Here is a 27,563-nt window from a genome sequence, read left to right as displayed (position 1 = left end):
GAAAACTCTAGATGAGGCTTCACTGTCGTCAAGCGAGTCGGAGACCCAGCATGGCCATAGATCGACCTCCACTCCTTATGGCTCACATAGACCTAGGTATAGGGCCTAATATCTCAATGTGTGTGCGAGGTGTAGGTGACATGTGTGTGTAGAAAAAATATTTCTAACTATGAATGTAATCTATAGACAAACACACACCAAACACAACAACATAGCAAAGATTATATACAAATATGGACAAAACAAACGATGAAAGGGAAAATAAAAAAAGAAGTCATGATAAAAGCATTGCACACTGATTGAATGGCCTAACTCTCTAACAGTCCCCAGTGGAGTCACCAACTATCGCAACTTACCGTTCGGCGGGGGCGCGAAAAGGGCATTTAACCGGCCAAAGCATTTGTCTCCAAGGGAGAAAACGAGCGGAGTCTCCACCAACGTTTATTCGAGGAAAACGTTAGAAAAACAAAAAAAGACAAAGGTTTGTGGATTTTGAAAATGAGGGTTTGGGAGTTCTTTACGCACGGGGAAGGTATTAGTACCCCACACGCTCGTCACAAGGGACGGCAGCCGTTAATCGAGTGTGCAAAACATGACTTCAATATTATGTATTTTTCCTTTTTATGTTTATTATTTTTTTTGGCTTTTTATGTTTTTTGACTTGTTGGGATCCACAACGGTCTTGCCCTCGCTCCTACGTATCCTCGTATGCGATGAAAAAATCATACCTACATAGTTCTTTAAGTCTGAAAGGTTATTTGTGAAATTTATTTTTTTTTACCTTTTTGAAAGATTGATTTTAGTTGCGAACAAAAAGGTCATTTAAGGCGTTGGACCTTGAAACGATCTTTTGATTTTTTTTTTATGAGAGGAGAGAATCATTAAGGCGTTGGACCTTAAAACGATCTCTTGATTTTTTTTATGAAATGAAGAAAGTTTATGAGTTGGTTTTGTTTTGATTTTGCTTATTAATCTTCAATCCTTTTTTAAGAGAACTTCCAACACTAATGATCGGTTAAAACTTACTTTACAAAAGAAAAGCGATTACCAACGACTGAATAAGGAGATGAAGATGCATAAAGTAATAAAGAGGACCCCTAAGGGTCCATGAATTAAGTTCAAATCCTTAAAGACATGCACTAACCGAATGAAGAACGAAGAACAACTGAAGAACGGATGAAGAACGCTAAAGAACAAATGAAGAACGATGTAGAAATCGATTGCAGTCGCGATTCAGTGGCGTTTTAGCTTCTTTTTCTCATCTTTCTTCTTCTTTTCTCTTCTTTCTTCTCAATTCTGGACCTCTGGAACTTAGGAACCTCAGGACCCCTTTCCTTCAGCCCCCTCATGCTTATTTATAGCAAATGAGGGGTGGAGGTTGCACAGCAGCTCGCCCAGGCGAGCTCAGCTCGCTTGCTTCCTCCTAAAGTAACCTACCTCGCCTAGTTACTTCATCCCTAAGCTTTCTAGTGGGCCCAAGAGCTAAAAAATGCCCCAAAAGTGACCCTTTTACCCTTCTTTTGAATATTTTACACATTTCCTTCTAAAATGTCATGAAACCTTACGGATTCAAATGTTTGCAAATGATCGTCCCCAAGAAAAATTAGGGTATGACACAAACCAAATAGTAAGTAACAAGAAAGAATATTTGTTGGTGGAAGGAGGCTCTCTAATGAAGAACACAAAGGTGCCATCGAGGTGGAAGCCCTATCAAGCTAGAAGAGGCATTGCATAGGAGTTGCTCTAGCGCCAACAGGTGAAAGCAAAAAAGGTGTATTATAGACAGAGAGGAGACACATGCTTAAAGAGATTGAAGAATAAATCTTGTTGGATCGAGTGGCCTCAGAATAATTAAGAAGAGGGGGTTGAATTAATTATTCCTAAACCTTTACTAATTAAAAATTACTCTTTTAACGCTTTTACTAAATTGTTAAGAGAAAGAGGAGTAGAAGAGAAACTTAACAGAAAGTAAAAGCAAAAATTAAATGCACAGCGGAAAGTAAAAGAGTAGGGAAGGAAGGAAACAAACACACAAGGATTTTTATACTGGTTCAGCATAAACCCGTGCCTACCTCCAGTCCCCAAGCAACCTGCGGTCCTTGGGATTTCTTTCAACCTTGTAAAAAACCTTTTACAAGCAAAGATCCACAAGGGATGTACCCTCCCTTGTTCTCTTTGAAACTAGTGGATGTACCCTCCACTAGAACTGATCCACAAGAGATGTACCCTCTCTTGTTCTCAGTCAAACCCAAGTAGATGTACCCTCTACTTGTGCCACAAAGGATGTACCCTCCAATGTGTTAAGACAAAGATCTCAGGTTGTTACACCTTTGATACTTTGTGAATGGGGATACAAAAGAATTCTCAGGCGGTTAAACCTTTGAACGCTTTTGTATTAAGGAATGGGAAGAATCAAAAGAATTCTCAGACTGTGTCGTTTTGAATTCTTTGACAAGGGAGAAGGGAGACACAAAAGAATTCAGGCGGTTAGTCCTTCCTTCTTTTGGAAAAGGGAGAAGAGAATGAAAAGGATGAATAGCACAAGTTTTCAAGGTTTAGAAAACCAGAAAACTTTTGGTACAAAGAAGAAGAAGAAGTTCAAAGAGATTCAAGGCTTGTAAAGGATTGTAAGAGATTGTTAGAAAGACTTGGAATTTTAATTCATTTAAAATGCAAAACAAAGCCTTGCTTTTATAGACTCTTCATGTCTGGTCAAGAAACTCATTCAGAAGAGTTATATCTTTTGATTTTTCAGAAACAAACACTGGTAATTGATTACCAAATATGTGTAATCGATTACACAAAGCTTTTGAATGAAACAATGTGACTCTTCACATTTAAATTTGAATTTCAACGTTCAAGGGCACTGGTAATCGATTACCAAAACATTGTAATCGATTACAGCCTTTTGAAAATATTTGGAACGTTGTAAATTCAGTTTGAAAACATTTTCAAACTCATTTTGCTACTGGTAATCGATTACAACAATATGGTAATCGATTACCAGAGAGTAAAAACTCTTTGGTAAAGGTTTTGTCAAAAACTCATGTGCTATTCAAGGTTTTGAAAAACTTTTTAATACTTATCTTGATTGAGTCTTTTCTTCATTCTTGAATCTTGAGTCTTGAATCTTGATCTTGATTCTTGAGATCTTGAATCTCTTGAGTCTTGAATCTTGATTCTTGTTTGTAGGCTTTCTTCTTGAATCTTGATTACCTAAGGAAATGCTCTACATTTTTCCTATTTTTGGTAAAATTTTATTTCCCTTTCCTTAATTTTTGAATTCATATTCTTTTTGTTTTTTTTTTCATTTTATGAATTTGAATCATGATTATGATTAGATTTAGTAAATTGAATTCAGATTAGGAATAGGTGATCTTTTGGTTGACTTTTAATACAAAATTGTGCCTTAATTCTTGATAATTAGGGAATGCGATTGTATTTCAATTTTCATGAATGAATGTGAGATGATGATCTTAGTTATGAATTTTTTTTTGGATTTGCATGTTCATGGATTCATGTTTGATTTATGGAATTGATGATTTTACTTGAATATGGAATTCTTAGGGTTGATGTTATTCTGATTCTATTTTCAATTTTCAATTTCGTTCTCTTATTAATTTCTACAAATTCTGAACAAATCCCCTTGTTTTTGAAATTAGGTTTAATTACTCAATTAGTCCTTATAGTTTCTAAACTTATCATTTTTAGTTCTTATAGTTAATAGGTGGATTTTGTAATCTTTAAAATTTATATTTTAATTTTCAAAAGATTCCTACCATTAAAATTCTTTAACTAACTTAAAAAAAATTAACAGACTTTTTGGGAATTAAAATGTAAACTTCAGAGACTAAAAAATTTACTTATTAACTATAGAGATTAAATGGATAAGTTTATAAATTATATATAGGAACTAAATGGATAATTAAACCTTGAAATTATTATCAAAATGCTTGATGAATTATGTCTATGAGAAAAGTTGGCCCTATATATATTGGGAAATTTAATGGAGATATTAGAAGCTTTCAATGGCAATCTAGCAATTGTTCTGAGAGAGCTGACCAAAAGCATTAAAGAAAATCATATTTTTTCATATCAAAGTGCAACAAGAATCAAAATCATGGTTAGAAGGCATCTCAGTTAAGGGGTAGATGTTCAAAAGTTACACATGACTTACGTATATATCATCAAGAAAACTTAAACCAGGAATGGGTCACAAATGTCTGCATTATTTTGAAACACATACCAGAAACAACAAGCACACCAAAAGTCTTGTAGAGTGCTTAGAAGCACTTAATTAAGAAGTGAAAATCTATTAAGAAGAAATGTGACTATCTAGAAGCAAAAATTTGCATAAGCATCAAGTCCGCATGAAGAAAAAGCAACCAAAAGCTAAGAAGATTGATACATTAACACTTCAGTTATCAAAAGTAGCATAAGAAACATGATGCAGGAGAATAGTCTTCAGAAGCAACACTCATGGCAATACTAGAAGAAGTCATAAGGTAATCACTAAGACAAACAACAAGCACTAACAACTACAATTCAAATTGTGAATTGTGCTAGTTGTTCATAGTGGAGAAAGAGCATAGAATGCAGCATAATAAAGTTCAGAAGTTGCAAGTTATAATAAGGGGAAAATAGTCGAAGACAAAGGTATGAAAGGGATGTCTCATATATATGTCATTGGAAACTATTTGAAAATCCCTCCAACAATCATAAAACTTCAAGGTTTATTTACGAATTTTTATTTGTAGAAGCTCATTGAAAGGAAAAGGGGACATCAAGGCAAGGTAATGTCAGAAGATTCAAGTCTCTCAAGAAGAATACCCCAAATTTCAATAGTCTTTCTTAGCCAAAATACTCTAACAAAACGTTTGATATTCAAGCTTAAGCTTGAGGAAGAAATATTTGTGCAATTTCATTTTTAGTTGGAGTGTCATAAACGAATCCACTTTATTAAATACAATAATATAATTAATTTTGTATTCGCACTATAAAGATTTTAGTAATTCTTGTAATCATTGAAAAAGAAAATACAATTCAGTTATCTAAAATATCACAATTGTCCAGTTTTGTGTCTCTTAGAATCATGTTATCGTCACTTCTTCAGCAGCATGTAAGTGTCATGTCTTTTGTTATATCAGTATAGCAATACAAAGACATATTTAATACACCATGTCACCAAAATTTTCTAAAAAATTGAGAATATATTGATAGAGGAGTCTAAGTGTCATAGGGAAAAGAATTTCAAAATCCAACTAGTGTTATAGAAAATAAAGAGAGCAAAATTGCACAATCATGTTATTTTAGATAGAAAAATTAATTAAACTAAATTTTTATTGATAATTTGAACAGAAAATGAAACATTGGCAACCTAGCTAATTATTATAGCTTTACACAATAATTCACAAAAAGTGCAAAACCTACTTGACTATACTAGAGGCAGAAGCTTTTATTTTCTTCTGTACAATGGTGGCAACGATAAATCAAAGCTATGCCCTCATGCATCCATCTAACCCCACCACTAAGCTAACAGTTTGAGGTGGAAGATATGGTGAAAAGCATTATGCTTTGTATCAATATTCAATATTACCACTGTCCCTAATCTTTCCTCGAATATGGCTGATATAGTTCTCAGCGTTGATGTCAACGTCGTCTAGTGCCTGACTCACATAGTTTGTTGGATCCTCCTTTGGTGGTTTCATGAGGTAGGAACGAGGCCTTTTGATCCTCTCCGGCTCCTGTGTTCTGTCACTCTTGTAAAATTTTGATACCGAAGATTCGTTGCCTTTGCCCACATAGGTTCCTTCCCCTTGTGGAGGATCAAGGTCTTTTCTGAAACTATGGCCGGAAAATCTTAGAGACGATAATCTGATGATGTTTGCCACCAACAACATTGACGTCTCACAAACTGATATCTTGTTGTTGTCTCCGTATTCTTTGTTGGTCATTGCGGAGAGGGTTACGAGCTCGGCAACCTAGTACGACTCGGAAGATACGCAAGCTTCACGCAAGAAAAGAGAACAATAAGAAGCTAGCTTAAATGGTTGTTCTACTACAAGAAAAAGTGAAATTAAATGGGTTATAGTGGTATATAGATATATATAATCCATAGTGGACTCTCTCAACCGTGATCAAATGGTGACCACGTAACACATGCACTTTAAAGAAAGTTCCGTAACAATAATTTAAAAAGTGACAAATCACGTAAGTATATGTACCACGTATCTTCTTCTAAACACAAATGTACCACGTATCTATATATGTTGCCCATGCTAAATGATAAGTATGGGTAAGTATGATATAATCATTAATGCATGTTTGTGGCATATTTAATGGAAAAAAGGAATTTGTTCTAGGTTTTGGCTCCTAATAGATGAATTATGTTGTCCTTGTTATCTAAGGTAACGATCCCTTGCTTGGAGTTAATAGATTGGTTTGGTGGTTGGAAATGATGATAGAAAGGAGAAGTGATCATGAGTTTATTAATATTTTAATAAAAACTAACATCTAATATTAACTCATAAAAATAAAAACTAAAATAAGATCATGATTCCTCAATCAATTATGAACTCACAAATTTAAAATTATCATGTACCATGACCGTTTCCATATTTAGTAGCTTTGATAATCATGAACAAAATGAATTATATATATATATATATATATATATATATATATATAATACTATACTATACAGTATTCAACCTCTCAACACTTTTAAGATATTGAAGCATAATCCTACCTTTGAAAATATTTAGGTACTCGAGAAGTAGAATAGTGAGTGCCCCTAACTTTGGCATGGTAAAATGTCCTTTCTCTAAAAAGTACTTAGACACTCAACCAAGCCAAATACCTAAGCATCCCTAACCTTGGCATGGCAAAATGCCCTTTCTCTAAAAAGTACTTAGGTACTTTGCCAAGTCAATCGAATACTTGAACACACCAAATTTTGGGATGGTAAAATGACCTATCCTTGAAAGTATCCAAGTGTTCAACCAAGTGGTATACCCAAGTGATCATAACCTTGACATGATAAAGTACCCTTTTTTTTAAAGTACTTAGGTACTCGGTCAAGCCGAATACCTAAATGCCCATGAACATGGCATAATAAAATTTCTTTTCACTAAAAAGCACTTAGATACTTGGTCAAGCCAAATATTTGAGTACTTCTATACACGTATACGCCACCTTTTAACGTTTTTGAGTATTTGGCCTCCTTAGACAGCCTAATCATCATCATTATAACAAGTGTGATAATAAGAATGACTTAAAAATCTTTAATGGTGATTAAGAGTATATTACTTAAAGTGGTAATGACATGTAAGGGTCTATGGGTCCAAGGCCCACTAAGATATGTATAAATAGTTACAAAAATATCGAGATAAGATCCTGTTGATACGTATTTAATACTTATTTATTACTTTCGTTCCAAATTTGACTTGAGCGTTGAAGTACCTTTTTATAGGTATCCCTCCCTTTAGACTATCAAACACCAGATTTCTAAGGAAGACCTAGGAGAAGTAACAAGTAAGGAGAAAAATTACCTGCTTACCCTTGCATGTATATATATATATATAGGGCATATCAGGTGAGAGGAGTGTTTTATCATGAGAGATGAGAGAATTAAATAGTAGCCTTTGGATCAAAATAGAAGGTCCAGATTTAATTGCTAATTAAAACTACACGTAGTATTGGCTAAAAAAACCCAAAAAGTGTTGAAAAGCATTGCGCGTGAGAGAGCCAATATTAAATACACGTATAGTCTTAATTAGCAATTAAATATATATGTACCTTCTATTTTGATTTAAAGATTGTTATTTAATCCTCTCATCTCTCATAATAAAACACTCCTCTCACTGTCCCCTATATATATATATATATATATATATATATATATATATATATATATATATATATATTTGAATCAATCAAACAAGACACATTGACAAAACATAACTATTTGGCCGATCCTATTGAACACACGTACGTTTAGAGGCCTTTGTCTTTGCACATCATGAAGTGTCATCTAGTGTTCAATTTCCTTAATTTTTTTCGTGGCCTAATGCAATTGTGTAATATTCAAGCCCTTGCTCGTGCATTCCTTTAAGTGGTGAGAACTATCTTTGATCTCTTTGTGAACCCGTTATCATCTTTCGGAGAGCGAAAGAAAGCAACTAAAGCATTGATTCCTTCTGGCCTTAACTTCTCGAATCGTCCTTGTTTTCCCCCATGGATCAAATGCATTTTGTGCCGGCCCACACAAGACACGTGCCGCTCTCACGAAAGACTACACTGAGATTCTAATATCTATCAATGCTTTTTTTTCTTTCTTTCGTTTGTTTGTTTCCCCAAGTTCTTCTTTCTATCAACTTCATCAGATCAATCAAACCTATCCTTCGAGGACCAATGTCTATGTCGGAATCAATACTGTGTGGATCTTGCGTGGTGATTTCAAATTGCTCTCAATGTCTAAAGAAAAATTATGAACAATATGTCACTTTCTCTTCAATCCCATTTCTTCCTATTTTCTTCTATTTTCATTATATTAATTATCATATTTATCACTTTCTCTTTATACTTGTTTTTTTTTTCACCTTATTTTGGGATAGATGTTTATCATCAGTAATGCTCACAAATGACAAGAGCTTTTATTATGTTTTTTCCTAATTAAGCATATATATATAGAAATGAGTACATTTAATCATGTACCAATGAATATTAGTTGTTATTTTTCGTTAATAAATTTTTATTTGATCAGCTGAGCACATTTGACCCTGTTTGTAAATTGCTTTGTATAATTTTTTACCAGCTCAGGTTTGTGATTCTAAAGACAAGTTATCCTGACTTAGCTTGTTATGCTATAATAACACTGTTGATGAGCTGTGGGGTCTTGCAATGGATTCCAAGTTGCATTGGATAACAAACTAAAGCAAAGGATTCCAACAGAATCAAGTGTTACTTGGATCATATGTTTCTCTATATTTTATGTTTTTTTTTTCTTTGTAAGGGGGGGACATTATTTTGGCACAAAACGAATTTGGGCCTAGAGGCCACAACCACAGAAATTGTTCTTTAAGTTAATTAGGATTTAGGACTGACGAATGAATAAAGGGAACTAAATTCATCAATATAACAACTTGGTTAAAGATTAAGTTAGAATCTAGATTCAATTCAAAATGAAAAATTAGACGCGCGGAATAATTATCTTAAGTTGTTATTTAGTTGAATTGCAATGGACCCAAAGGCAACCTTGATCAGTGTTTTCCATTATGCATATCCAATTTATAGTTTAAGCTCTGTTCACACTTGCTACACCATTATAATTTATAAGACGGGGTCAGGACAAGTACATCGTACAAGTGATTGATTACTCGAGCAGAAAAATTGGGGAATAGAGATTTCCTTTGTCGTTGATCATTGGTGGAAACTTAATATGCAAGCGTTTGGTCAAAAATGGAATTTTGGTTATAGTCAATTCAAAAAGATCAACGATAAGTTTAGCGAGTCCAATGAAATATATTTCAACTCAAATCAACATAAACATTACAAGTGTATTGAAAAATTATTGGTAACACTATTTCTATATGTAATATCATGATCACTTATTTATATCTGAATAATCCTCTTATAGATATATTTTTGCCAGAGCTTTGTACATTTTGTTAGTTACTTGATTATCAAACTGTTTGTGTAAAAATAACAAACCCATACTCTAAAGTCTAAACTATTTCCATCATGTAAAAATTTACACAGTAGAAACTCATTTTTATAATGTAAATTTACACAACCTAGTTTATGTAAACACGTAAAAAAAATTATATTATATTACGGAAACCAATAGCTACATTATAAAAACAAAACTTTCGTAATTTAAAAACTTCATAAACTAGTTTCCAATGGTCCTTCTCTAACTCCCGTTTCTCTGTCTCCGTCTCAGTCCTTCCCTCCAACTCTTGCTCACTCTTCTTCCATCAGCACGACCATAATTATGGCTTCGTGTCCCCATTCACTTAAATATTTTTCTAGAAACATGCAACATAAGCTCGATCTTTCTGCTGTACTTTTAGTTGTTTCAAACACGACACTTACGGTGGCAAACATAGGCTGAGACACGTAGCACACACCAGAAGGGGGCGACAGGGAGGTTAGAAGGGCCGTGAGGGAGTGGTGAGGGCAAGGTGTTTTGGGTATTTTAAAATGTCCAAAAAAATTAGGTGTAAAGAGTAAAAAAGTGTGTAAATAGCAATCTCCTTGTTAAATCTATATCCACACTCATATACATACCCTAATACCCTCCGAAGAATTTGGCATGTTAACCCACAATTTGATACGATCATAAATTTGATAAACCCTGTAGCCTCAGTTCAGCATAAAAGGAATTCAACAACGAAATGGGAAACAGCATAACCGCAGGGAATTGGCTCAAAAAAAAACCTTAGGTTCCTAATCATTAAGTCTCGATGCACCGTCCCTACTCAACCCCCCTCTACCATGATATAATTTAATCATGAAAAATGAAAACCTGCACTTTCATTTGGCATCATCAAAAGTCTCAAAAAACCTTAGGCATCATTGTCAGGACTCAAAAATCTGCTCTTTAACTTGAGATTTAATTTAAAGAAAAGAAAAAGGATTACAGAAAAGATATACCATGTTACGCTGCTTCCTCCCAAAAATATACAACAACCCCAATTGGTGGCATGTGTCAGTTCTATTGGTTTCTTGTACAGATAAGGCAGCGGCAGCAGCAACAGGTAAACTCCGAAAGAAAGAATTATGTTGATGACCACCCTCCACTTACACAGTAAAACTCCTTTCCTTAAAGACACATCTACAGTAATGGCAGAAAGCAGTAACTACAAACAGGCAGATAAATGAAGTTACAAAAAATAATCTGGAGTCTTGCGTGTGGTGTCAGGCTCAATTTGCCTGGGAGCTGGATCAAACTGAAGAAAATTCTGATCCATATTCTCTCCTATTTCTAGTATGGCAGCCATATTCCCACATCGATAACAGTAATTTGGAGCACTAAATACAGTCACCACATTCTTGTCCTACAAGAGTCATCAAAATGAAGTCATTAGATAGAATATATAAGTTGTTCTCAACATGGAAAAAGATTATTATATTGCTTAAAGAGAAATGCTAATAATACACTTTCTAACACTTTTTTAAACTCACTCTTCATTATTCGCTGAAAATTATTGAGAATCACAAAATCACTCATGATTTTGTAATTTCTACTAAATTTTAACCAATAATAGTGTTAAAGAGTATATTATTAGCACTCCTTAATTGAAAATAGCTATGTCAGTCACCTGGCACCAATTGAATCCTTCCATAACAAGCTGATGTGCTCTCGATATCAGGGAGAGGCCATTGGTATGATTAAACTGAGCAGCTATATCCTGCCCAAATGTGTATCCTGCACCACGTGGAGATATTCCCCATCCACAGCGATCATCAGGGTCAGACCACAAGAGATCACACATTGGTCCTTCATGTGGAACCTGTAACATACAGTTGTTAGGCAAACCAGGTGACATAATCACAAGGTATCTGGACAATACAAATGTTAAGAAATAGCATTCTATCGTGTAGGATAAGATGAGATATCCTAAAAGCTTTGTGTACCTGGCTAGGCCAATAGGCAATAAAATATTAAAATATTATATTAAACTAAAGAGGAAGAGGAAGCAGTCATGATGGTAGGACCTAGATGAAACATCTCCAGAGCAAAACAATAATACAAACTACAATTGCAACATCAAGTAAAATATTTCTCAAACCATATTAAACATCAGATGTATATCAAGCTCAAGATATCATTCTCCAAATAAAAATGTTTATATTAAATGGATCATAAGGCAATTCAGTGCATTCATGATAGCAATTGCACACAAACCTCTTGAATACGATCCAATGCTCTGATGTTATCCAGTGTATCCAAAGAAGGTGAGAGACCTCCATGCAAGCAGAAAATCTGCAATACACAGAGGTAGAAGTTAAAGGCCGGCATAAAATTAGTCAGATAACCACTCTGCAACATTTAACTCAAACCTGACTCTCAATGAGGGCAGTCAGAGGCAAATAATCAAACAAGTCTGTAAAGTATTTCCAGACATTCGCATTTCCATATTTTCTCAAGCATTCATCATAGAAGCCATACCTGAAAGCAGAAGGTAAAGGATAGATCAAATGACACAGCAATAAAACATTATTTAATTAAAAAAAACATTGGTTTTTTATCCTGTTTATCGTGTTTAAAGAGATTTTCTATTTTTTCCTGTTTCATTTCTGTCAAAACATTGATAAATTGGTTTTAACAAGTGTCATTCAGATGCAACTTACAAGTTAGCTATATAATGTTCTGCAGTTTAAAGGGTATCTTTTTAAAGTTATTTCCCCAAGGAATTCACGTACCAGGTTCATCTGAAACAAAGTACTTTTTGGTTTGAAGATTGGTAAAATTGATTTGAAGTTTGGTCAAATCATTGATGATTTGGTTTTAACAAGTGTCATTCAGATGCAAATTACAGGGTTGCTATTATAATGTTTCACAGTTAAAGGGTATCTTTTTGAAGTTGAGTTACCCAGGAATTCATGTACCAGGTTCATCTCAACAAAGTACTTTTCTAGTTTTGAAGATTGATAAAATTGATTTTGAAATGCTGAACGTAATTGAGAGATGTGTCCAAATTAATTTCAACCACAAAGTTCACATTGGAAAACATGCTACAATGGGAGAAATTGATTTTAGTAGCTAACCATACAAGCAAAAGCAATCATGCTACTCATTCAGTGAAAACGACCATAAGTCTATAACAGCACTCAGCATTGGATACATAGCTAAAAGCAAAAAATATATTATTTTATTATCCTAATTTTTAATGTCCTAAAACTAAATTCCCAGTCAGCATAATAATGATGAGAAAAACAAATCTAGAAAGAGAAAAAAAACACGGCCTAAAGCCATTACAAAACCAACACTTCTCTTAAGCCCTTAGAAATCACCCATTAGAAAGCTGGTGCCCTAACAACTGAAGCTCCATTAGGTAATGAAGCCAATGATTAGAGGTATTGAGGTTGCATGCAACTCCCACAACCTATTCTCAAAATTTCAAGCTGAATACATAGTTATCAATCCTAGATGATAGTGGTGCGGAGTTGCTTACTCCAAAACTGCTATAGCAGAATAGCAAATAGCGGGATGACCACTACTGTGAAATTTTAAATGCAAGTTAAATGATGTATATACTATAAATGTATAAATGTACATATGCTCAAATATATATTAAAAAAAAGTATCTAACAGTAAGACATTCATTATTAGCACAAAACAGCCATAAGTGCAGAGAACAAAAAAATGAAAGGAAAGAGAAGAGAACAATTAGAGGGTGAAAACAGGGATAGCTGGCAAAATGGCAGAGAGGACAGGGATGGACATAAACCTGGGGTATGTCACTACTAGCTGGGCAATGCCGCCGGAGAAAGGTAGGTGTTCATAAGAGAGAATGCATGCAAGTATGAGAAATTTGGGGTTTAATTTGAAACCACTGATTCAATGAAAGAGGGAGGGAGGGGACAATCAAGGTTATCAATGGCGGATGGCTGATGGCTAAAATCCCGCCATATAAACATGCCATTGCAGCCTATGGCACTGCCATAGCAGGCCGCCCTTCACAAATTGCTTGTGGCAGAGCGATCACAAAACACCATGTTATAGTGTTATGGCAGCACTGTAACTGTTATTTAACAACAATGGGGGCAACATCCTGAAATTACCTCCTATATATCCCTAGGAGACAGTGAGACAATATTACAGGGCTTTGCAACCAGTCATAGTTGCACCCACTCCAGCTGCAAAAGACAGCAATTTCAATGTCATAGCAGCTGAACTGGCTTCTATTCAAAATCACAACACTATTTGACTTCCATAGCACCCAAGAACTATTTTGCAATGCAATCCAACTATAACGCTATTGACACTTATGGCTGAATACAATCAAACCTTCAGTTTAAAATGATAAAACTTAACATATATAAATGACAGCGGATCAAGAGATGGTGTTGTGTGAGAAACATTCAAGATATGGTTCATACACTTGAGTAATTTGACGGCTTTCATGATTTCCCCTGAGAATTGTGATTCTATCTCTATAACGGACTTTCAAAGCCACCAAAAGTGTAACAGTCTCCACTGAATAGTATCCACGATCTGCATGAATTAAGTCATAATCATGAGGAAATGGCAGCAGTATCCCGGCATTCAAAATCATAAAAAAGCAGTATGACAAAAGAAAGAAATATAATGACCAATGTAAAAGTAAAACCTATGATGCAAAGATACAATACAGGTGTAAGGCAACATGTCTATTCTTGCCAAAATGTAGTATGCAATATGTCTAGGATGCACAGATAGATGTGCATGAAAACAAAAATCATAAACATGATAAACATATGATTGCAATCCTAAAATGTACAAACTAAGAACATCTTAAATATTACTAGAAACAAAATAGAAACTATAAATCATTATCAGCAGAAATCATTGCCTATTTCCTACAATGAGGAATAGTTTCAACCTCATTCCTTCATCAACCATCATCTGTAAAGGTGTGAAAGATGAGATTTCGGTACACATGCTTTGCCAATTCATTGTGTTGATATAGGCAGATAGGCAGAGATCAGAAGATTGAAACAGTCATGAAAGAGAAAACTGAAAATTCATGTGTTAAGACATGTATGGGAAACCATATTGGCATTAAACAATTTAAATAAGTAAATAAATAAATAAATCTCATGAATAATTCAGACACATATTGGACATCACAGAGCTTCACCCCTCACAGATATATATCCTAGAAAAATCTGCTCATGCAAGTTTCAACTTTATTTGTCCATCAAGTCATCAAGAGTTTGATGAATAAAGTTTCACTTCTTCTAACAACAACAAAGGCTTATCCCACTAGATGAGGTTGGCTACATGGATCACTTCTTCCAACACACAAAATTATACAGAAAATCACAAAAATCAAGATTGTTACAATTTACTACGTATCTAGGGCTGACATTTATATCTCACTCTCACCAATTCTTCATTTCCTCATGCCACCTATAGCGTCAAAGCATCCACACTCCCATAACAAGATCTAATACCCACAATTTCAATTTCAAAGCATCCCTAAGCAAAATCCCTCTCACCCATGCACGCAAGTCATCTCCCCAGGAGGGAGGGAGCAAGTTCTACTAAACAGTTCTCCATCTAACAAGCCTCAGCGAGCTCAAAAGTCGAAGTTCTTATTATTAGACTTCAGCATAGTCATCACAGACACAACACGGAACACAAACACGGAAACAAAAAGGTTCATTTAATTCACACAGACATCATTAACAGTTAAAAAACCAAGAATCCGTTTAAAAAAACCAACACCATGCTATCGACCTGGTCATAATTTCATTCAATATTTATGAAACCAAATTACACATTGAGGTCCTGCCCCAAAGAAAACCCTCTTCTTAGCAAAACAAAAATAAAATTTCAGAACCCTAACCACTAAAAAGAGATATAAATAATGATCATAAAGAAGGAGAAATTGAATTGAAGAAGAATGACTGACCTACATAATCACCCATGAAGAGATAATTGGTATCGGGAGCGTTCCCTCCAATACGAAACAGCTCGATGAGATCGTAGAACTGGCCGTGAATATCGCCGCAGACGGTGACGGGGCACTTAACCGGTTGCACGTTCCACTCCTCCACAAGAATCGACCTCGCTTGATCGCACAGCGCCTTCACCTCCGACTCCGACAGAGGCTTGCAGTCCATCAGCTGCTCGATCTGTCGCTCCAGATCCGCGTGAGACGGCATCGTTTCGTTTGGCTCCCACCTCCGAGATCGCACCTTCTCTCAGATCGATTCGGTTTCTTCGGGTTGCGGCGGTTGGCGCGACCGGGACGGTGACGACGGCGACCAGAGGAATGCCGCGGATAGGATTAGGGTTTGGGAGCGACGCGAGGACGGGAGTGAAACGCAGCGTTTTGAAGCTGGCGTGGTTTGATTTGGTTTCTCAATCATTCATTCATTTCCACGGCTGGTGTGTGTGCCTTTTCTTTGTCTCTTCGTCTCCTCGGCTTGGTGTTTCTCAGTCAGACAGAGACATAAAAAAAAAAAAAAAACATTTATATTTCTAAAAAAATGAAAAATAATAATTTAATTGTTAATTTAATATTTGTATTTGTGGGAGTGAGAGAGGAGAGGGGTTGAGGGTCAGGATCCTTGCCAGCCGGAGAACAAATAGAAAAATGAAAAAGAAATTCAAATCCATAATAAATGACAAGAAAATGAAGTTTTCTAGGGTAAATTCCAATTTGGTTTTTTAATTTGTAATGCGTTGATACTAAGGTCCTTGAATTATAGAAAAATAAAATTTTACTCCTTAATTTGTAAAAAATATGATAAATTCGTCACACCGTTATTTTCTCTATTAAACAATAGTTAGACTTGCATGTCATTGTTGAATGTATTTGACGGTCAAAATTTTGTTGTGTATCCTACTAACTTGGATGAACTAAAATATTATTAGAAATTTCAAAGCACTAATTTATCATGAAACTTGAAATATCCTTCTTTTATATCATGAAAAAATCTAACCGTTTAAATCAGATGACTACTTCTTCTCCCCTAATCTAAACAAAAGTTTGACTTATAGTTTTGAATTTTAATTGAGGATTAGTTGAATATTTTACAATTTTAATCAAAATTGTTTTCCATGAAATTAGGTTCATAAGCTCCAAGAATGGCCAACAATGGCTGCAATTGAATAATATAAGTTTTGTATTATATACACAAAAATACACGCAAACACAAAGATGAAGCACATAATTAGTTTTCGTTTGGATTTCAAAATCATTTGTGCATCCATTAGATCTCAAACCATTTATGTTGGATCTATTGTCGCCTCCATCTGTAGTGAAAGTCCCCTCACCTTCTATGCTTGTGTGAGGAAGATCGAATCAACGTAGTGGGAGCTCACTTCATGAGATCTCCTTTGATGTCAAATTCTCATGAGCGAGTTTGTCATCGCAGATTTGTGCATGCTGAGGTGGTGCAGCGAGTATGATGTAGACGCGCGACTCTTCTGTGGAAGCTGCAGTGAAAGAAGCCAGGGTGTGTCGTAGGTGAGCACATGCAGGTCTGCACCTACTGATGATGCGAGCTACTGTTATGCCTTGAGGCGTTGATTCATAGTGCAACTGAGATGAACTGATTCGGAGAAATTGAACGATCAAGGGAGAATTGAATGGAGGAACTGTAGAGGTTGACACGTATCAGAGAGGAAGAGTGATGAAAGAAGGTGGAAGAGCGAGAGGTGAAGCTAGAGGTGCAAAAGGCGAAAGCTAATGAAGAAGAAGATGATGGAGAGTGAGAGTTGCAGAATCTAGGGGTGGAGGAAAAGGATCCAATTACTACGGTTCTTGATTTTCTAGAAGCTCTGGCCATTTTTTCTCTTTAGAGAAAAATCTCAATGGAAGAAAGAAGAGAGGGAAACAAAAGAGAATGGACTTTTTTTTTCTTTTTTGAATTGGTGAGAATGGGTAACAAATGTTGACCCCTTTCAGTATTTCCCATGTAGTAAAAAGGGAAGCAAAATCTCTTGACAAAATAGTCCTTCAAATTTTCATATGGCAATTTTGCTCATCTGAGTCAACAGCAAACAAAGCAAAATTTTCGCTGTCAATTATGTCCAATAATGCCACGTAGGTTTGGTCGTTTCATTTAAAAGAAAAATAGACAATGGGATGAATTTGTTGCACTTTTTACAAATTGAGGGACAAAAATTTAATTTTTCATAATTCAGGGATCCAAGTGTCAACACATTACAAATTCCATGACTAAATTGGGTATTTATCAAATTTTCTAAGAATCAATTATATTATATATGAGGAGGGATCAAGTTACTCCAAGAATAACTCTAAGAGAGTTACTTCTCATCGTCACAATTCATTTTCTTGAATTTTAACCATTAAATTTCAAGAAGAAAAAAACATTGAAAATGAAGAGTAACTTTAAAAGGTTACTCTTAGAGTAACTTGATCCTTCCTCATTTTATATATATATATATATACACACACACACAAACATATAGGACGACTATTATGAGAATTGACATCTTATATGAGAATGAGAACTTTTAATTCAACCATTAGATTAAAATGAAAGGTCTAGATTAAAAATATTTAAATTCAAATAAAAATTTCATATAACTAATAAATCTTTAAAAAATTTAATAATCATATTTTTAAATATCTCAAACTCATCATCACCATCATGACCACCACCACTATCATGAACATCATCGCCACTATAACCACCACCATGACCATCATAATTGATGTCACTGTCGCTACTCCTACCATGACCACCACACATTGTCATCAACATGACTCTTGTCATTGTTGTTCTCGTCGCGACGACAGGGGCAACAACGATAACAACAATGATGTTAGGTGACAACGTCCGATGGTGATCATGACAATGGTGGTGGTGGTGGTGATGCATTGGTGATCATAATGGTGATGATAGGTTTTATATATATTTGGACATGATAAATTATATATTTGATTTTCTGTTTGATGAATCTTTTATAAATTTTGTGATTACATGAGGTTTTTATTTGAATTTAGAATTATTTTTAATATAAGCCTTCAATTTTAATCTAATGGTTAAAATTGACTATTTTCATTCTCATATAAGATGGTAACTCTCATAATAGTCATCGTATATATATATATATATATATATATAATTTTAGCCTAGAAATTTAAAAATAATTTTAAAATGATATAGTTAAAAATACATTTTGTTCGATTCAAGTGGAAGAGATCTGGTTTACGGAGAATTCCTGAGTTAGAATTGGATCACAATGGCTATTCCTTTGCTGGTGGAGCACGACGCTTATGAGGTGATCACACGGTGGCATTGGGGTGCCTACATAGACTCTGACACTCATGTTTATAAGAGTTTAAGGTGGAACAATGGGATCAGAGTTAGTTATCATACCAACATTTGGTGCCTTTATACCATGTTTTTGGCGGGAAAATGAGTTATTCAACTGTCATCACACGGGTCGTGTCATATATCCAAAGAGGGTGTCACACGCCCTAATAACTGCTAAATATGAGTTGCTTTTTATCGTGAAAATACAATGAAAATATCTTTAAAAATGATTATTTAGCAGTTATTCATGCTTAATTGTTATGAATTGATGTTTTTCCTATTCATGGCTTGCACATTTGAAAAGGAGGGACTAAAAGGCTAAAAGATGAAGAAAATAGCAAAAAACTGAAAAAAGGCCCAGCCCAAGACGCGCTCAGCGCAAAAACAAGCACTGGCGTTAAGCGAGGAAGATGCGCGTTAAGCGTGAATACAGACACCCGCACTAAGCGAGCAACGTGTGCTAAGCACGAATACAAGCACCCATGCTAAGCGAGCAGAGCGCGCTAAGCGCGAGTACGCAGGCCCAAGTCCACTCTAGTAGCTATAAAAAGAGAGACAATCCAAGGAGAAAAGACACACTAAGTCTCAAAGCACTCTAATACACACTTAAAGCCTGAGAACTCTCCCTTAAGGAATTCTTTCTTCTTTTTCGTCATTTTCTATTCCCTTTTTCCATCCCTTCTCCTCCATCAGTTCCTATACCCCTTTTCTAGTGTAAGGCCCCTTATGGCCATGAGAGGCTAAACCCTTAGTTAGGGCTTGACAAGCCTAAAAAGCCAAAATATGTATTGTACATTTCATATTTATCAATACAACAAGTGTTTTCTTTCCTATCATCCTTTCTTACTTTTAATTTCATGCATCATTCATCCTTGCATCATTTTGGGGGTTAGGTGCTCGACAGAGGGTAATCCTTAATAGGAATACAAGGAAGGTTTTGCATGCATCAGTTTTAGGAACTAATCGCTCAATAAATGGTAATTTCTAATAGAACTAAAAGGAAGATGTATCTTAATAAAATCATTGCTAGACATAGAGTGATTGCATTATGCCCATGCATCAAAGCAAGCATCTAGGATTAGAACTTCATGCATTTTATCTATTGAATCTTTGCAAAGACATTTAGGAGATAGATAGGTAAAATAGGTTTGTCATCGTGAGACATCAAGGGCAAGTATTTTAATAGATGTGGGTAGGATAAATTCACCTAATTGATAGAGAAAAATAAAAAATAATACATTTTAGGCAAATAAGGCATGCTAGGTCCTAGCATTCCCATCTCATTGAATTCCCTACTATTTCTTTTTGTTCTCTATTAATATTTATTATCTTGTTCTTTTAAATTCATCTTTCATACCTCATCTTATCTTTTCCTCTTATAAATTGGAAATTATACAACACAAGTACAAAACAAAGTTCTTGTGAAAATCGACACTTGGACTTCCGAGTCTTTACCACTTGGACTTTTGGTACACTTGCCAAACTGTTAACAAGTTTTTGGCGCCGTTGCCGAGGACTTTGTCTTCGTACTTGGTTGCCATACATTTTCAATTTGTAAGTATTAATTCTTTTATTCTTTATTCTTTATTTTACAATTTAAATTTTATTCATTATTTTTTCTTCTCCATTTTTTCTTCTATAATTTGCACGGTAGTGCTTGTTTTTGTGTATACGAGGTAGAACTGCAACCAAAGATTTAGCTCCACTAAATCTGGAAATTGAAGCCATTTGCAGGCATAACAATGTCGCAAGAAGAAGAAGAAGAAGAAGAAGAACAACAACAACAACAACACAAGAAGAAGAAGAGAACAAGAAATACATAGGAGCAGTCAACCCTCACCTCCACCCTTTCCACAAAGCTATTATCAAATAGAAGAGGAACATGCACGGCGAGTAACACTAGAGGACTACTCTAGTATTGCTACCCGCAATTCTTCACCAGCATTGCAAGGTTGGAGGTTTAAGCGATCAACATATCTTATGCCTACTCTCTTATACAGCCGATACAAGGAAACCTCTTCCACGGTCTACCGAATGAGGATCCTTATGCTCATCTCGCCACCTACATAGAAATATGTAACACGATAAAGATAGCCAGTGTTCCCGAGAATGCCATACGCCTCAATCTCTTTTCTTTTTCTTTGGCAGGGGAAGCAAAAAGGTGGCTACACTCCTTTAAAGGAAATAGCTTACGGACCTGGGAGGAAGTTGTAGAAAAGTTCTTAAAGAAATACTTCCCAGAGTTAAAGACTACCAAAGGGAAGATGGAAATATCCTCATTCCATCTTCCCGATGAATCGCTCAGCGAGGCGATCGACCGTTTCCACGGACTACTCAGAAAGACGCCTACACATGGGTACAGTGAGCCAGTGCAACTAAACATTTTCATATATGGCCTGCGACCACAGTTAAAGCAACTCCTTGACACATCCGCAAGGGGAAAATCATGTTGAAGACATCGAAGGAGGCAATGGAGCTAATAGAGAACATGGCGGCCAATGATCATGCCATCCTTCATGATCGAGCATACATGCCAACAAAGAGAAGCCTTCTGGAACTCGCAGCCCAAGATGTAACACTAGCCCAAAACAAGCTATTGGCCTGATAGATAGAGGCCTTGACGGAGACCCTCAACAAGCTCCCTCAACAACTACAAGCGGTAAGTCCCTCTCACTCTTCAGTCATGAAAATAGGGGGATGCCACATCTATGGTGGAGCACATGAGCCAGGGCAATGCATAGCCCAAGAAGATTCTTCCAGGGAGGTGAACTACTTGGGAGCCCATAATCGCCATGAATTCCAAGGCTACAACAAAGGAGGACCACCAAGATTCAACCAAGGGAGGAATTTCACATAGGGCTTAAGCTGGACGAATCATCCGGGGAACCAGTTCAATAAGGAGCAAAGAAGTCAACTCGTCTAGAATTCCAACCAAGGGGTTGATCTTTATAAGAAAACTAGCAAGCTTGAGAAGACACTAAATCAATTCATGCAGATATCCATGTCCAACTATAGGAGCACAGAGTCATCCATCAAGAACCTGGAGATACAAGTGGGACAATTAGACAAACAAATGGCTGAAAGACCCACTAGCAACTTTGGAGCCAACACAGAGAAGAACCCGTAGGAGGAATGTAGGGCAGTGTTGACTAGAAGCCAGAAGAGAGCGCAAGGAGAAAGAGAGAAAGCTGAAAAAGACCAGTCTGAGGAAGGAAGGGCAGAAAAATGAGAGAAGAAGGAATAAGAGAAAGAAGAAGAGAATAAGGTCTTAACCTCTAAGAACAAAAGCCAGCTAGCCCGAGAGGCTAGGAAAGAAGAGCCACCAACCCCTCTAAAGGAGCCCCTATATCCTTTAGTGCCGTCAAAGAAGAATAAGGAGTGTTACTTCAAGCATTTCGTGGAGATATTCAAGGGGTTAGAGATAACCATGCCATTTGGGGAGGCCTTGCAGCAAATGCTGCTCTGCACCAAATTCATGAAGGACATCCTCACCAAGAAGGGAATTACATTGACAACGAGAGCATTGTGGTATGAGGCAACTATAGTGTGGTGATACAGAGGAAACTACCCAAGAAATTTAAAGACCCTGGGAGCGTGACAATCCCTTGCACCATAGGGAATGAGTTAGTAGGGAAGGCTCTCACTGACTTAGGGGAAAACTTCAACTTGATGCCCCTGTCAATGTGTAGAAGAATTGGAAATTTGAAGATAGACCCTACCAAGATGACGCTCCAGCTCGTAGATCGATCAATCACAAGACCACACGGGGTAGTAGAAGGTGTCCTTGTCAAAGTCCGCAACTTTACTTTTCTGGTGGATTTTGTCGTCATGGACATAGAAGAAGATACGAAGATTCCTCTTATCCTAGGTAGACCCTTCATGCTGACTGTCAACTGTGTGGTAAATATAGGGAATGGAAATCTGGAAATGAGCGTTGACAACCAAAAGGTAACCTTCAACCTTTTTGAAGCAATCAAATACTCAGAGGAAGATAAGAGGTGCTTCAAGGTGGAGGAGGTCGATAAAGAAGACGTTGGTGCTCTTTCAACTACAGAAACTTCACTGGAGAAAGCTTTAATCAATGTTGTAGATTGTCTAACCAGTGAAGAAGAGAAGGATCTAAGGGCTTGCTTGGAAGACTTAGATTGTGAAGAAAATATTCCTATAGGGGGGACCAGTTTTGAAAAATTGAAAAGCAGGAGTCCATCCGAGAAGACCAAGGTGGAGCTAAAGATCCTACCCAACCACCTAAAGTATGTGTTCTTGGAGGAGAACGAGACCAAACCTGTGGTAATCAACAGTGAGCTCATAGCAGAAGAAGAAAACAGGTTGGTAGAGGTCCTCAAGAGACACAGGGAAGCAATAGGGTGTCATATATTAGATCTCAAAGGAATCATCCTTGCCTAATGTATGCACAAGATAATGATGGAGGAAGATTACAGACCAGTCAGACATCCCAGAAAAGGCTCAACCCATCAATGAAGGAAGAGGTGTGGAAAAAGGTTCTTAAGCTTCTAGAGGCTGGGCTTATCTACCCCATTTCCGATAGTGCTTGGGTAAGCCCTGTCTAGGTGGTACCAAAGAAAGGGGGCATGACAATCATTCGGAATGAAAAGAGTGACCTAATCCCAACAAGAACTGTCACTGGCTGGAGAATATGCATCGATTACCGTAAACTCAACGAAGCCACAAGGAAAGACCACTTTCCTTTGCCTTTCATGGACCAGATGTTGGAGAGGCTTGCGGGATAGGCTTATTACTGCTTCTTGATGTCTTTGCCTACTGTCGCAACGTGTCCTTTGGCGGGCGAGCGAGGGCGAGGCTCACGGGTGCGCTTTCCAAAGGAGGAAAGATGCGCGGAGTCGCCACCAACGTTTATTTGTGGAAAACGTCGGGAAAAATGAAGGAAACCGGTCAAAATAAAAATTCTAAGTTCGGGAGTTATATTTACGCTTGAGGAAGGTATTAGCACCTCTTACGTTTGTCTCGAAGGACAACAACCTATTTTTTAGAATTGTGGAAATTGTATTGCCTTAACTTTTATTTCTTTTTATTTTTTGAGGTCGACAAAAGCGGGGCTCTTGCTCCTACGTACCCTCCATCGAAGAGGAAATCAGACCTACGTAGTTCTTTCTTTTAAAGGTGAATCAAACGATTCTTTTACTTGAAAGGTGATCACTTAAAGGTGTTGGGCCTTTAAAAATGATCCATTTAACTTGGTAAGAAAATAGCTGAGATAAAACTTTCAAATCCTATTTTTTGTGGACGAGCTTGACTAGGCGAGTTGATTTTAGTCTTAGTTTCACTTTAGTTATTAGTCAATTCAATTTAGAATGAGAAATCCCAAAGAGAAAACGTCCGATTGATTTTTTTCGCTTCATTTTACTAAAAGATATTTTTTATTATTATATTATTATTTTACCTCTTTTTTTTTTATTTCCAACGTGGTTACGGCACGACCAAACGGTCGGAATTCATTTTAACAGAAATTAACGGATGATACAATTCAAATAATCGGTGGAAATTTATTTTATTTTTAGATTAGGCGAGAAATGACTTAAATAAATGACTGAAGCACGTCAAAAGGGGGCATAGAAAGCGAATGAAAACGAGAATAAAAATACATGAAACAAAATGTGGACCACCACAGGTACATAGAATGAATTGAAAAGCTCGGTATGAGGTACTTACCCGTTGAAGACTGAAGAAAACGAAGAATGAACGTTGAATGTTGAAGAACGGTCGAGAATCTTCGCGTAATTACTCACGAAAACGTTACGGAAATGTTACGGAAGCGCCTCGGCTTGGATTTTCTTCACGGAAACAATTTTCCTTAGCAATTTCGAGAGAATAAGAAGTGCCAAGAAGGCTGAACCCCTTCTCCCTTCACTCCTCCCCCTATTTATAGCAAAATAGGGGAGGAGCTTGCCACCCAGCTCGCCCAGGCGAGTAAGGTTGCTTCCTCCAGAAGCAACAGCCTTCTGGAGGAAGAATCTGGAAGGCCCAAGTGGGCCTGATTGCTATTTGTACCCCTTTTTTTACTAAATGCACCCCCCTTTACCTTTTTTGGTAATTCTTTTTCCGTAACGTTACGAAATTTTACGAATTTCGTAACGATACTTATTTTCCTTCCGCAAAGTTACGAATCCTTACGGATTATATATTTACTCTTTTTTAGCTTTCGAAGAAGTTACGAAAACTCACGGATTGCGAAAAACACCTCCTTTCGATTTTTGTCACATTACGGAATTTTCACGGATCGCATAAGCCTGCTTCCTTTTGATTTTCGGCACGTCTCGGGACTTCACATATTGTACAACAAAGGGTGCCAAGTATCTCGAAGCGGCCAATCAAAGGTTGTATATTATCAAATAATAACCCCCGGACGAAATTAGGGTATGACAGTTGCCTTTCTTTACTTACCTCTCATCGGAGATAAGAGGAAAGCAAAGATAAGACACTGATTTCGTCCGTCCTTTCCTTTCCGTGATGACAACTCTTGTCTCTACTCCTTCTTTTTTCTTCTGCACAACACAAAACAAAATACAAACAACAACAAGAACAACGAATATAATATACATATACACATATACACATGTTTGGCGAAGGAACCGATCCGGAAAATAACAGAAAAACATATTTCCCAGTCACCAGGGGCTCCGTGCTTGATAACGGAGGACACATGAACAACCCTAGGCAATGAATTCATGGATCTCCGAATAAAAATGGAGAATGGAGAATTGGCGAACAGCGCTACGCATAACTTCGCGGGGCTCCAGACTCGTTGGTGGGGGATGCATGAACAGCGCTAGGCAATAACATTCATGGGGCTCCGAAAAAGTGGAGAATGAAGAATTAGCGAACAGCGCTACGCATAACTTCGCGGGGCTCTAGACTCGAAGGTTGAGGATGCATGAACAGCGCTGGGCAATAACATTCATGGGGCTCCGAAAAAAGTGGAGAATGGAGAATTGGCGAACAGCGCTACGCATAACTACGCGGGGCTCCAGACTCGAAGGTGGAGGATGCATGAACAGCGCTAGGCAATAACATTCATGGGGCTCCGAAAAAGAGTGGAGAATGGAGAATTGGCGAACAGCGCTAGGCAATGACATTTGCGGGGCTCCAGACTTGAAGGTGGAGGACACATGAACAGCGCTAGGCAATGACATTCATGGGGCTCCGAAAAAAGTGGAGAATGGAGAATTGGCAAACAACGCTAGGCAATGACATTCGCGGGGCTCCAAAAAAAGTGGACAATGGAGGATTGCACTAGAGGGTCAACACTTAGGAAATCATGAAGCATAGCTCCAAACTCTTTGGGTGGAGGATGCATGAACAGCGCTAGGCAATGACATTCATGGGGATCCGAAAAAAGTGGAGAATGGAGAATTGGCGAACAGCGCTAGGCAATGACATTCGCGGGGCTCCAGACTCGAAGGTGGAGGACACATGAACAGCGCTAGGCAATGACATTCATGGGTCTCCGAAAAAAGTGGAGAATGGAGGATTGCACTAGAGGGTCCACACTTAGGCAATCATGAAGCATAGCTCCAAACTCTTTGGGTGGAGGATGCATGAACAGCGCTAGGTAATGACATTCATGGGGCTCTGAAAAAAGTGGAGAATGGAGAATTGGCGAAGAGCGCTAGGCAATGACATTCGCGGGGCTCCAGACTCGAAGGTGGAGGACACATGAACAGCGCTAGGCAATGGCATTCATGGGTCTCCGAAAAAAGTGGAGAATGGAGGATTGCACTAGAGGGTCCACACTTAGGCAATCATGAAGCATAGCTCCAAACTCTTTGGGTGGAGGATGCATGAACAGTGCTAGGCAATGACATTCATGGGGCTCCGAAAAAAGTGGAGAATGGAGAATTGGCGAACAGCGCTAGGCAATGACATTCGCGGGGCTCCAGACTTGAAGGTGGAGGACACATGAACAGCGCTAGGCAATGACATTCATGGGTCTCCGAAAAAAGTGGAGAATGGAGGATTGCACTAGAGGGTCCACACTTAGGCAATCATGAAGCATAACTCCAAACTCTTTGGGTGGAGGATGCATGACTAGCGCTAGGCAATGACATTCATGGGGCTCTGAAAAAAGTGGAGAATGGAGAATTGGCGAACAGGGCTAGGCAATGACATTCACAGGGCTCCAGACTCGAAGGTGGAGGACACATGAACAGCGCTAGGCAATGACATTCATGGGTCTCCGAAAAAAGTGGAGAATGGAGGATTGCACTAGAGGGTCCACACTTAGGCAATCATGAAGCATAACTCCAAACTCTTTGGGTGGAGGATGCATGAACAGCGCTAGGCAATGACATTCATGGGGCTCCAAAAAAAGTGGAGAATGGAGAATTGGCGAACAGCGCTAGGCAATGACATTCGCGGGGCTCTAGACTCAAAGGTGGAGGATACATGAACAACGCTAGGCAATGACATTCATGGGTCTCCGAAAAAAGTGGAGAATGGAGGATTGCACTAGAGGGTCCACACTTAGGCAATCATGAAGCATAACTCCAAACTCTTTGGGTGGAGGATGCATGAAC

The 27,563-nt window shown here is 37.3% G+C and overlaps 3 protein-coding genes and 1 pseudogene across 3 annotated transcripts; 1 reads left to right on the top strand and 3 right to left on the bottom strand.

The window, feature by feature from the left end:
* Positions 1-5,322: 5,322 nt before the first annotated feature.
* Positions 5,323-6,112, bottom strand: LOC114397756. The gene has a single exon (XM_028359944.1). It carries the CDS (start codon positions 5,952-5,954, stop codon positions 5,580-5,582), a length of 375 nt encoding a protein of 124 aa, XP_028215745.1. The 5' UTR covers positions 5,955-6,112; the 3' UTR covers positions 5,323-5,579.
* A 4,394-nt stretch (positions 6,113-10,506) lies between these two features.
* Positions 10,507-16,180, bottom strand: LOC114396520 (serine/threonine-protein phosphatase PP2A-2 catalytic subunit-like). The gene is made up of 6 exons (XM_028358534.1): positions 15,627-16,180; positions 14,110-14,224; positions 12,067-12,175; positions 11,912-11,989; positions 11,325-11,516; positions 10,507-11,060 (listed from the first exon to the last, which is right to left on the bottom strand). Exons 1-6 carry the CDS (start codon positions 15,877-15,879, stop codon positions 10,887-10,889), a joined length of 921 nt encoding a protein of 306 aa, XP_028214335.1. The 5' UTR covers positions 15,880-16,180; the 3' UTR covers positions 10,507-10,886.
* A 779-nt stretch (positions 16,181-16,959) lies between these two features.
* On the bottom strand, positions 16,960-17,599 carry LOC114397030 (annotated as a pseudogene).
* A 3,897-nt stretch (positions 17,600-21,496) lies between these two features.
* LOC114397029 lies at positions 21,497-23,415 on the top strand. The gene is made up of 2 exons (XM_028359163.1): positions 21,497-21,580; positions 22,567-23,415. The coding sequence occupies exons 1-2, from the start codon at positions 21,497-21,499 to the stop codon at positions 23,413-23,415; spliced, it is 933 nt and encodes a 310-aa protein (XP_028214964.1).
* Positions 23,416-27,563: the final 4,148 nt, after the last annotated feature.

This window comes from Glycine soja, chromosome 18 (genome assembly GCF_004193775.1).
Source record: "Glycine soja cultivar W05 chromosome 18, ASM419377v2, whole genome shotgun sequence".
Classification (NCBI taxonomy): Eukaryota; Viridiplantae; Streptophyta; class Magnoliopsida; order Fabales; family Fabaceae; genus Glycine; species Glycine soja.
The sequence above is the reverse complement of the archived record's forward strand: the minus strand, read 5'-3'. Positions and strand labels throughout refer to the sequence as shown.

What these genes read in the sequence shown, in the direction of transcription:
- LOC114397756 (XM_028359944.1), bottom strand. Translation starts at nt 5,954, where the DNA reads ATGACCAACAAAGAATACGGAGACAACAACAAGATATCAGTTTGTGAG.
- LOC114397029 (XM_028359163.1), top strand. Translation starts at nt 21,497, where the DNA reads ATGGCGGCCAATGATCATGCCATCCTTCATGATCGAGCATACATGCCA. An exon ending in TGGAACTCGCAGCCCAAGAT is followed by an intron (nt 21,581 to 22,566) that starts GTAACACTAGCC and finishes GTGGTGATACAG; the next exon opens with AGGAAACTACCCAAGAAATT.
- LOC114396520 (XM_028358534.1), bottom strand. Translation starts at nt 15,879, where the DNA reads ATGCCGTCTCACGCGGATCTGGAGCGACAGATCGAGCAGCTGATGGAC. An exon ending in CTTCATGGGTGATTATGTAG is followed by an intron (nt 14,225 to 15,626) that starts GTCAGTCATTCT and finishes TAATTCATGCAG; the next exon opens with ATCGTGGATACTATTCAGTG. An exon ending in CATTGGATCGTATTCAAGAG is followed by an intron (nt 11,517 to 11,911) that starts GTTTGTGTGCAA and finishes TGTATGTTACAG; the next exon opens with GTTCCACATGAAGGACCAAT.